This window comes from Pan paniscus, chromosome 11, assembly GCF_029289425.2.
Source record: "Pan paniscus chromosome 11, NHGRI_mPanPan1-v2.0_pri, whole genome shotgun sequence".
Classification (NCBI taxonomy): domain Eukaryota; kingdom Metazoa; phylum Chordata; class Mammalia; order Primates; family Hominidae; genus Pan; species Pan paniscus.
In genome coordinates this window covers 76355805-76368320 of record NC_073260.2, presented here as the reverse complement: position 1 = coordinate 76368320, position 12516 = coordinate 76355805, and the positions used below count along the sequence as shown (strand labels likewise).

General features: G+C 34.2%; 1 protein-coding gene across 3 annotated transcripts in view; it reads right to left on the bottom strand.

Annotated features, from left to right (window-relative positions):
• The window catches only part of VPS13A (vacuolar protein sorting 13 homolog A), a 243845-nt gene that overhangs the window by 213358 nt on the left and 17971 nt on the right, over window positions 1-12516 (bottom strand). For all 3 annotated transcript variants that reach the window (XM_003811456.7, XM_003811459.7, XM_003811458.6), the window contains exons 2-5: window positions 7585-7628; window positions 6165-6207; window positions 2158-2253; window positions 1488-1589 (exon numbers count right to left, since the gene is read on the bottom strand). In XM_003811456.7, coding sequence (XP_003811504.3) covers window positions 1488-1589; window positions 2158-2253; window positions 6165-6207; window positions 7585-7628 — 285 coding nt within the window. The remainder of the gene's footprint in view (window positions 1-1487; window positions 1590-2157; window positions 2254-6164; window positions 6208-7584; window positions 7629-12516) is intronic.

Below are 12516 nucleotides of genomic sequence, written 5' to 3'. Positions count from 1 at the left end.
GTTAACTAAAAGCCTACAAAATAAACAGTCATACTTAAAGCCACTTTATTTATATATAAATAAAACATTTATATATAGCCATGATACTATTAACAATGAATTCTGATTTAACCAAAAATGTGATAGAACTATATAGAGAAGATGAAAAAATAGGGTCAATCTTCATAGTACATCATAAAAGGATGTGTGTGTAATATATATATTACACGTTATATATATGTCATATATAAGCCAATGAAACACGAGATGAGTTTAAAATATGTAATGTCATTAATTATATGTTATAAAATACGTTATGTTATAGATAATATGCATGTTATGTTACATATAACACGTTTTATATATATATATATAATATATCTAAATAAATCAAGAAACAGAGGTGTGAGCACCATATTTAGCAATATAGGTGTGGGCCTGGGCCAGGAACAGTTGGTTTTTTTTTTTAATCCGGACACTATAATACTGCTTAACTTTTAAAGCTATGTATATATATTATCTTGATAAAATAAAAATAATTTTTAAAAAGAAAAGGCCTAAGAGACTTAGGAAAGAGGACTGGAGGTAAGGATAAATGACTACACATAATATAAAGTAACTGTTACAGAGAAAAAACAGAATTACAAGAGATATTGCCAAGAATTACATGTTAAATCTCTATTAATGTTTGCCAACAAGTAAAACATTTATTATTGAAGCTTATTATTTTTTATTAAAAGAAAATCAATGCATTTCAGAGACAGTGAAGTCAGTAAACTTTTTAATTTTAAGATGTTTAACTATTAAATGAATGACAGAGGAGAAGAACATAAACAGATGACTAGGTTAAGAAAATGACTTTATGTTTCAAGATAAAGAACAGCGTATTTACATGCCAAGGCAAAAAACCCACTAGGTGAGAGTTTAAAAAGTAGCTGGCAGTAAGGATCAGAGAACAGGTGAAAAGGAATTAGATTTCTTCAGGACACCGCTTCCAATAATGAAAAAGAGGTTGCAGTAATGGAACATATTGTCTAAGTTTAATTGGAAAATATGTGAAGCCAGAGGGTAAATAAACAGATAGAGGCATATAGAAATATGTCAAGAAACTAAGTATCTCCAAAAGGGTGAAGAATTGATATAAAAAGAATACAAAAGCAAAGGCTAGAAAATTAAGAAAATATGCTTGATAAAATTAATTGCTATCATTAAAAACTGACCTTACCTAGTATGTATATGTGTGTGTGTATATATATATATTTAAAATATGTAAACCTAATAATAATAATAAGCTAGACATATTATTTGCCTTAAGATAAATTTCCATAAGGTAAAATTTCTGTACACATAACAAAGCATACAAACCACATTAAAATTCCCCATGCAGTGAGATTCTATATTTCTTAAATAATCTCAGCATCTCCAGAGAAAAATAATATTCAATTATGATAAATATTTAGGTCTTTTCTACTTCTCTTATTAGCACTGTTATTTACTGTTTTCTTTACCTTGATCAACTACTTTTTGTTTTGCTTCTTCTATTCTTTTCAGTTCCTGTTGCTTTGCTTCCATGAGTTGTTTCTCTTCTTTTAAAGGATCATATTTTATTCCTATAGGAAGATTAAAAAGGAAGAATCATAACTACCTTAAATTTAAATATAGTCATTCCAAAAAAATCCTTACAAATAATCATTAATTGGCCGGGCGCGGTGGCTCATGCCTGTAATCCCAGCACTTTGGGAGGCCAAGGTGGGCGAATCATGAGGTCAGGAGTTCGAAACCAGCCTGGCCAACATGGTGAAACCCCATCTCTACTAAAGATACAAAAACTAGCTGGGCGTGGTGGCAGGCGCCTATAATCCCAGCTACTCAGGAGGCTGAGGCAGGAGAATCGCTTGAACCCAGGAGGCGGAGGTTGCAGTGAGCTGAGACGGTGCCACTGCACTCCAGCCCAGGTGACAGTGCGAGACTCCATCTTAAAAAAAAGTAATAATAAATAAATAATAAATAATTCAAAGTTGCCAAAAATGTAGAGTAAAAACCAATTTAATTTGAATTAACAAATATCAAATTTAAATATTAAAATCTCAAAAAATTCCAAAAGTATTTTGAATATAAATATTTTTCCATCCATAAAAAAGAATAACTTAAATTATAATTTTTTTAAATTTAACTTACTAGAGGAAGGCACTATAAGTAAATAAATTTCTTCCAATACGGCTTCAACAGGTTGAGTATAAAGGTTTTTCCATGGAATTATAAGTTTAAGATTACCTACATTTTTTGGGGGGAAAAAAAAAGTACAAAAAATATTACTCCTTCAACCTGCATTTATGGTTAGTCTATTTTCTGTCAGGCATTAGAAGAGATAACAAAGTGGCCTTTGCCCTTAAGCGCTTAATCACTTTATTGAAAGCTATTTTACAACTACAAACAACAAGTGTTTGTTGTAATGATTTGAAATTATTGTATTTATATCAGTACTGTTGGAAAACCTAGATTATATTCGAAATATACAAGTTTCTATTTACAGTTCTCTGTACCATAAACAAAGCAATGTTCTTCTTCCCTTAATCAACAATCCTTAATATCATAACTTTGAATTTCCCCAATTCTTACTCTAAACCTCCATATATATATATTTTTAATGCTTTAAGATGGTAGATTAGGCCAGGCGCAGTGGCTAACACCTGGAATCCTAGCACTTTGGGAAGCTAAGGCAGGTGGATCGCTTGAACCCAGGAGTTCAAGACCAGCCTAGGCAACATGGCAAAACCCTGTCTCTATGAATAAAAACTAAAAAAATTAGCCAGGCGTGACAGTATGTGCCTGTAGTCCCAGCTACCTGGGAGGCTGAGGTGGGAGGATCTTGAGCCCAGGAGGTCAGGACTACAGTGAGCCATGATCATGCTACTGCCCTCCAGCCTGGGTGATAGAGTGAGACCTTTACCTCCCCGCAATGAAAGGTAGATTGTATACTTCAAATAAGTGTGTGTATGTATATTTTTCATTATGTGTATGTGGTTACATACGTATGTATGTATGTATAGTAATTCACATATGCACATATGGTAATAATCATACATATAAACTATATATATGAAAACTACACATAAAGTAATAATAAAACATTCTGGGTAATATTTGAAAATTATGCAAACTAATGGAAACACCCTAAGAAAATCAAACAGCAAAGAATTTTTTTTTTAAGCGTAAGGGTTCTTGAACTACAAAAACACTATGTATGGGGTTTCTTATACTACTCACTCTAGTTTTGTATCTTGAGAATATTTTCGTAATAGAGAGTTTTAAAATATTTTAAAATTGTTTAAATGGTATGAGTGTCTAGATTTATACAGCTGCCATAATTGTGTAAGGAATAGATTATTAAATATACTATGTTGCTAAAACTGGTTAGTGATTGGGAAATTTTTTAAATCCACTTAGATCCATCTCATGATATTTCATAAACTCCATGTGTAGAAAACTTCAAACTGAGAAAAATATTTCATCATACAATATCACTTCAGAGACAAATGAACTATCTGATTTCTTTTTTACATTTTTTGTAGAGTCACAGTCTCACTATTTTGCCCAGGCTGGTCTCAAACTCCTGGCCTCAAGCAATCCTCTTGCCTCTGCCTCCCAAAGTACTGGGATTACAGGTATCAGCTACCCTGCCCGGCCTCTAAACTATCTGATTTCTAAAAGAGGAATAACTTTCTAAGTTTTTAAACCAGAGAACATGGGGATCATTTCAAATTTCTGTACAGACCAAAAATATAACCAAAATGAAATAATAAGATTGTGAAAAAACTGTAACAAATTTGACACGGTTAATTTATTTATAAATGTACCAACAGACTGCTTAAAATACATACAGTAATACTTCAAAAAAAGTAAATGAACAAAAGGACAAAGAGCAATTACAAAACTGTAAAAATAATAAACACATATTAACAGTGTGCCATTTTCACCACAAATGTTTTTTTTAAAAATCCAAACTTGACCAGGCGCAGTGGCTCACATCTGTAACCCCAGCATTTTGGGTGGCTGTGGTAGGAGGATCCCTTGAGTCCAGGAGTTCAAGACAAGCCTGGGCAACATGGCAAAACCCTGTCTCTACAAAAACTACAAAAATTAGCCAGGCATGGCGGCGTACACCTGTAGTCCCAGCTACTCGGGGACTGAGGTGGGAGGGTTACTTGAGCCAGGAAGGCATAGGTTGCAATGAGCCAAGATCGCACCACTGTACTCCAGCCTGGGCAACAGAGCAAGATGCTGTCTCAAAAACCAACCAAACAAACAAACCTTTTCTTCCTTCCCTTATAAAATGTAGACTCCTAGTAGAAAATTTGGCAAATTTCAAAAAATATACAGATGTAATTCCAAAAACCTTCCACAGAAGACAACCTCTTTTATAATATGTACATGTGTATTTATATTTGATATATCTATAATTCTGCATTCTAAACGAGGGAAATTTTGAAAGATCAATACCCAATAATAGCAAGGGGACATACATTCCTATAAAACTGATTGTACTACTGTATCATTCATTTGGAAACATGTACTACTTTCATACAATAAATTGTGCCCCTACTATATATACCAAGTAATGTGCTAAGTGGTGAGGATATATTAAAAATTAAACCCACTTCTTCTCAAGAAACTCGATGTCTACTAGAAGGGGGAAAAAACAGTGATATTTTTAAAAGACAGGTGCTACGACAGAGGTACACAACACCTTAAATGACTCTCAAAATTATCTTGGGTTTAGTTCAGTGTACTTTCTACTATCTTATATTATCACTGAAAATTACCTTATCATTTTTAAACAAGATTAGGCAAGAAAAGAGAAGGCAGGCAGATTCTAAAGAAAATAGTCTATCTACTCTCCTGATATATTTTTTGACTGTTCTTGAATTGAGGTTAAATTTACATACACTGAAATACGACAATCATCACTGTAAAATTCAATGACCTTTGGTAAAAGTTTAAAAGTTATATAAAAATATGTATTGTAATATTTCTGTACCAATGGAAAAATAAAATTATTCTACAATATCCAAATATGCATTCACTGGATTATTATGGTACAGAATAAATGAGATCAAATCAACTCAGATTATGAGAAATCCTTTTTATACGCTAATGAAAAAATATAAAACTGTAAAAATAGCATAATTACAAGTATTTCAATACATATAAACTTGTAAGTATTTAAAATGTACACATGTAAATAATCAGAAATATGAAAAAATTAAAATGTTAGGTAGATAAAAATGGGTGACATTCTCCCCCTCTTACGCTAAACAGTCTTTAAAAGGTAGGAGTGGGGAGGATAGAATTCTACTGTCAGTAACATATGATGATGAAAGTTTTCTATGGTATGTGGTCTAATACCAACCATAAGTACACATAATTATGAAGACCTTTATCATGTAATCTAGGTAACCTTTCAGAATACTTTGTTCCCCAAGTGACAACAGTATAGCTTCAATAACAATGTATACATCCTACCAAAAAAAATCTATATAACAAAAATATCTCCAAGTCCCAACTAAAGACACTATTATCTTGCACAATATTTAAACCAGTAAAACTGTAACACAAGAAACATGACAGATAAGTTTTTATTAAAGATGTTAAAACCTCAAATTCCAATCATTTACTGCTCAACCAATATATTTAAGATATAAACAGTAAACACTGGTAAAAATAATACCAAACAAGAAAAAGCACAGTATTTTCTGAAAACATACAAAAACTTGCAGAGCAGAAATTAGTTTTCAAATCGGCCCCTAGTCACAGGGCCTGGATGATGCAGAACCTATTCTTTACACAATATATCCAATATTAATCAAAATATAGCAGTGGTAACTAGACAGAAACCTAGGAAACTGAAACAGTTAAGCTCTCCCTTAGAGGTAATCCTTTGAGTTAACTCAATTTACCACCTAAAGAGATATGTAATGTATTAGGATATCAAATACTAGGCAAGGGATATATGTATCGGACAATATTTTTAAGTTGCACAACAAAGCTCTACTGAGACAAAAACACATGATTATTTTTAATTGATGCTCAGAAACATGAAAAATATCACATAATAGATATATTAGGCAAATTATTCTGGCTGCATGTCCAGGAAGGAGGATATCCCAATAATGAATATGGCTTACCTATGTGACCAACTTTAACTTTAAATGGTACATCCAGTTGACTCTACAGAAAAAATTTATATATACACAAAACATTAGTAGATATAGAGTTTAACAACATAAATGGATACTCTTTACTTCCAAAAATTATTTCAAGGGATTTTTTAATAAACTTACACATTTCCTTATCATCAACATTTATTTAAATATATAAACATATAACTGCAATATTATTATCAAATCCATAAAATCCAGGGAAGCTGCTCTTTTAATAATAATTGGGGATAAAGGTCTACAGTAAAAATGACCAGAAAATCTACTCATATCAAATCATTACCAATTTTATATTATTTTAAGAAAAAGAAGTGGCAATTACAATGTCATTTTATGCTTTTAGGGAGATTAAAACTCTATTTTGCAAAATACGCGTTTTGTAAAAAATAAACTTTCAAAACATTCTCCCCATTCAAAGAATAGCCTTTTAAATAAATGGTGCTAGGAAAACTAGATATCCACTCGCAAAAACATGAAACTGAACCCTTATCCTATACCATATACAAAAATTACCTCAAAATGGATCTAAGATCTAAACCTAAGAGCTAAAACTATACAACTCTTAGAAGAAAACATAAGGGAAAATCTTCATGACATTAGATTTGGTAAAGACTTCTTGAATATGACAATAAAAGCACAAGCAATTAAAAAAATGAACTAGTCTTTATCAGATTAAAAACTTTTCAGCTGCTCAGGAGGCTGAAAGGGGAAGACAGCTTGAGCCTAGGAGCTGAAGCCTACAGTAAGCTATGATCACACCACTGCACTGCAGCCTGGGGTGACACAGCATGAGCCTGTCTTAAAAAAAAAAATCAGAAAACAAGTTAAAAATTTGAAATAAAAACATCTGTATTTTTTGTATGTTTGTTTTTGTTTTGTTTTGTTTTGAGACAGAGTCTCACTCTGTCACCCAGGCTGGAGTGCAGTAGCACGATCTCCATTTACTACAGCCTCCACCTCCCGGGTTCAAGCGATTCTCCTGCCTCATCCTCCCTGGCAGCTGGGATTACTGGCGTCCACCACCATGCCTGGCGAAGCTTTTTGCATTTTTAGTAGAGACGGGGTTTCACCATGTTGGCCAGGCTAGTCTCGAACTACTGACCTCAAATAATCCACCTGCCTTGACCTCCCAAAGTGCTGGGATTACAGGCGTGAGCCACCATGCCCAGCCTAAAACAATATGTATTTTTAAATAGAAAAAAAATCACACTGTCCATTTGTGCTTTCAGGGAGATTAAAACTCCATTTTGCAAAATTTACATTTTGCAAAAATTATTTACAAAAAACTTTCTCAAATTTAAATAATTTAAGGTGACAAACTGAATCAGGAAGAATTATACATAATTAAATGCAATAACTTTACAAATTTTTCATAGTCAAAACCTACCAGGGCATTTTCTTTAATTTGAAGATTCTTGAGGGCCACAGCTCCTAAAAAAGATTAAAAAAAAGATTCAAACAATCAAATATTTTTCATTTTAAAAAGTTAATACGTATGCTTCATTCCTGTCATAATCAGAAAAATATATAAATAATGTGCATAACAGATAATATAATCTGCCTATAATCTTATTATCTCACCTTCATTCTTCTACATAGTCTAACAGAGTATGCTTGACCAAATCTTCACTAATTGTATCTTTTGACCTCTGCAATTGTAGCTCAATGTTAATATATACAAACATTTTAATCAGAATTATACAAATGAGTCTAACAAAGTAGCATGATACAAGATCAACATGCAAAAAGTAAACTACATTTAAATATACTTGCAATAAACCATTGCGAAAAAATTATTTAATGCAAAATCAGTAAGCCCCAAGATACATAAATAAAAACTTCCCAATTCAAAGCCAATAAAAAAAGAAAATGAGAAAAATAATAGAACAGAATGTCTAAGAACTATAGGACAATTGCAAAAGCTGTAACATACAGGTAATGGGATTAATGAAAGTTTAAAATACACTGCTATAACATTAGGATGTTACATGTAACCCCATCGTAACCACAAAGAAAATATCTTTAGAACATACACAAAAGTCATCCAGGCATGGTGGCAGGCACCTGTAGCCCCAGCTACTTGAGGAGGCTGAGGTGGGAGGATCACATAAGCCTAGAAGTCCAGCTTGGGCAACACAGCGAGACCTCATTGCTATCTTGATGTTAATATTAATTATGTTATTAGTTAATTAAACACAAAATGAATCAAAGTTGTTATAAAAAATTAACTAAACCAAAGGAAAGGCACTAAGGGGTAAAACAGAAAGAAGAAATGCTGTAAGACACATAGAAAGTAATTAGCAAAATGGCAATATTAAGTCCTTCCCTATCTGTAACTACTTCAAATATAAATGGCTTAACTCTCCTACAAAAAGACAGATTGGCAGAATGGATTAAAATAAACAGGATCCCAGCCGGGAGCGGTGGTTCACGCCTGTAATCCTGGCACTTTGAGAGGCTGAGGCAGGTGGATCACCTGAAGTCAGCAGTTCGAGACCAGCCTGACCAAAATGGTGAAATCCCATCTCTACTAAAAGTACAAAATTAGCCGGTCGTGATGGTGCATGCCTGTAATCCCAGCTACTTGGGAGACTAAGGCAGGAGAATTGCTTGAACCCAGGAGGCGGAGGTTGCAGTGAGCCGACATCATGCCACTGCACTCCAGCCTGGGCAACAGAGTGAGACTCCATCTCAAAATAAATAAATAGAGAGAAAGAGAGAGAGACAAAAAAAAATAAAAGTACGTGGTCTACAAGAAACTCACTTTGGCTCTAAGGACACTCATAGGTCAAAAGCAAAAAGATTTAAAAAAAAGTAAGCCCATGCAAAAATAACCAAAAGAGCAAAGATACCTGGGCATCACTAATCCAAAACTCCAAAATCGGAAACTTTCTGAGTGCAGACATAATACCACAAGTGGATGATGAAGATAAAGATGATGATGTTACCAATGCAAAAAGGTACCTATAGACCACATGCTACATGGTGAAAATGTGTGATGGGCTTATTAAAGGACTGGAGCAGCAGGCATTCATAACAGAACAATAAATTATGACAGTTTATAAAATCCGAGACTTCTCAGACAAAAAAGAGTTAGTGAGGCAGATGGTTCTGGAGGAAACATTTTTAAAAGCCATCTAGCAAAATGCCTCCTAATCCCTTGAGGATCCAATTCCGGGCCCCTCAACTGCTTCTAATGTTTCTTCTCACTTGAAAAAATAAATAAATAAATACAGTACATTCTACAGTTACCTTTTAATCAAAACACAGCATTGTAGGTGGAGACTGAGAGCCTGCCTGCCACTGTTTGTTGCTGCTGCTGTTTAACAGTGGATACATATATTCCCAGTGATGCTACTGTGCTGCTTACTCACCCTGAATACATTATATTTTCAGTGAATTAATGGTACCTCATATGTCTTACTGTTAAGAACTTACGTGTGAATAAATGTGAGAAAATTATTGCTGATCAGCATATAAATTCAGTCAAGAATAATGATGATGCCAAACAACCACAGATTGTCCACATGGGCAGCTGAGACAGTGACGCCTTTCCTTTCTGATGGTTGAAGGTACACAAGCTTTGTTTCATGCAGAAAAGTATTTAAAATATTGTATAAAATTATCTTTGGGCTATGTGTACAAGGTATATTTGAAACATAAATGAATTTTGTGTTAGACTTGGGTCTCATCTCCAAGATATCTCATTATGTATATGTACGTATTCTAAAATCTGAAGAAAAAAAAAATCCAAAATCCGTATCACTTCTGATTCCAAGCATTTCAGATAAGGCATATTCAACCTATAGTAATATTAGACATATAAACTTTAAGTCAAAATCTGTTACAAAAAACAAAGAAGGGCATTATATAACGATAAAACCGACACTTCACTAAAAAGATGTAACAATTATAAACATGTATGCACCAAACATGAGACCAGCAAAACATATGAAGCAAACACTGACAGAATTGAGGAGAGAAATAGATAGCACTACATTAGCAGTAGAAGGCTTCAATACCCCACTTTCAGTAATGGACAGAACAACCACACAGAAGATTAATAAGGAAATATAGGACTTAACACTATTGACCAACTGGAACAAAAGACACATACAGAACACTCCACCCACCAACAGCAGAATACACATTTTTCTCAGGTGCACATGGGACATTCTCCAGGATATATGTGAGGTCATAAAACAAGTGTCAAAATTTTTGTAAAGAGAAAAGAAAACATATAAATGGTCAATAGGTATATATATGAGAAAAGGCTCAGCATCACCCATCATCAGATAAATAAAAATCAAAACCACAAGAAGATATTACCTCAACCTATTAGACTGGCTATCATCAAAAAGACAAAAAAATAAATGCTGGTGTGACTGTGGAGAAAGGGAAACTCTTACACACTGTTTTTGGGAGTATAAATTAGTACAGCCATTATAAAACACACTATGGAAGTTCTTCAAAAAATTTAAAAATAAAATTACCATATGATCCATCATTCCCACTAATGTATAAATATCCCAAAGAAATGAAATCAGTTTGTTGAAGAGAAACCTGCACTTTATGTTTATTGCAGCACTTTTCACAAAAGCCAAGATATGAAATCAAGTGTCTACAAACAGATGCACTGCTAAAGAAAATGTGGTATATATATATACACAGTGAAATGCTATTCCCCATTAAAAAATATATATATATATATAATCTTGTCCTTTGCAGCAACACAAACGCACCTGGAAGGCATAATGCTAAGGGAAATAAGCCAGGCACAGAAAGACAAATACTGCATGATTTCACGTGTGAAATCTAAAAAAGTTGACATCTCATAGAAGTAGTGTATAGAATAGTGGTTGCCAGAGGCTGGGGAATACTGGCAAGAGGGGAAATAGGTAAAGATTGGTCAATGAGAATAAAGTTACAGTAAGACGGGAAGAATAAGTTCTGGTGTTCTATTGCACAGCAGAGTGACTATGGTTAACAATACTGTATTGCATGTTTTAACATAGCTAGAAGAAAGATTTTGAATGTCCTCACCACAAGGAAATGATGAATGTATAAGGTGATGGATATTCTAAATACCAATTTGATTTTTATACAATGTATACATGTATTGAAACATCACCCTGTACCTAATAAATATGCACAATACATGTCAATTAAAAACAAAATTGTAAAATTATAAAAGATTGACGTTATGCAAGGTATCTTTTCTAGTAACAATAAATAAATAAAATAAATAAGGAAATAACAGATGGAAACAGAACAATGAACAAATATATGAAAATTAAGCACTCAAATAAGAAATGGGTCAAAAAGGTAATCCCAAGAAAAATTAGAAAGTATCTTGAGATGAAAATAAAAAGACTGTACCATCATAATTAGTATGATACAGCAAAAGCAGCGCTAGAAGGAACATAAAGCTGTAAATGTTTATGTTTAAAAAGAAGAAACATCCCAAATCACCACCTAAATTTATTCCTTAAGGAAATAGGGAAAAAAACAAAACAAAATGCAAACCTAGCAGAAGGGAGAAAATAATAAAGATCAGAGCAAAGATAAGTGAAAGAGAATGGAAAAAAAATAAAAATAAAAATAAAGCATTCGTTTTCTTTTTTTTTTTTTTTGAGACGGAGTCTCGCTGTGTCGCCCAGGCTGGAGCGCAGTGGCACGATCTCAGCTCACTGCAACCTCCGCCTCCTGGGATCAAGTGATTCTCCTGCCTCAGCCTCCTGAGTAGCTGGGATTACAGGGGCCCACCACCATGCCCAGCTAATTTTTGTATTTTTAGTAGAGACGGGGTTTTGTCATGTTGGCCAAGCTGGTCTCGAACTGCTGACCTCAGGTGATCCACCCGCCTCAGCCTCCCAGAACGCTGGGATTACAGGCATGAGCCACTGCACCGGGACACCGACTGTTAGTTTTCTAAAAAGATCAATAGGTTGGGCACGGTGGCTCACGCCTGTAATCCCAGCACTTTGGGAGGCCGAGGCAGGCGGATCACAAGGTCAGGAGATGGAGACCATCCTGGCTAACATGGTGAAACTCGGTCTCTACTAAAAATACAAAAAAATTAGCCAGGTGTTGTGGCAGGCACCTGCAGTACCAGCTACTCGGGAGGCTGAGGCAGCAGAATGGCGTGAACCCGGGAGGCGGAGTTTCCAGTGAGCCGAGATTGCGCCACTGCACTCCAGCCTGTGTGACAGGCTTATACCATATTCAAAAATTAACTCAAAATGGATCCAAGAGCTAAATGTAAAACCGAAAACTATAAAACTTAGAATAAAGCATAGGGGGAAAGTTCTGTGACACT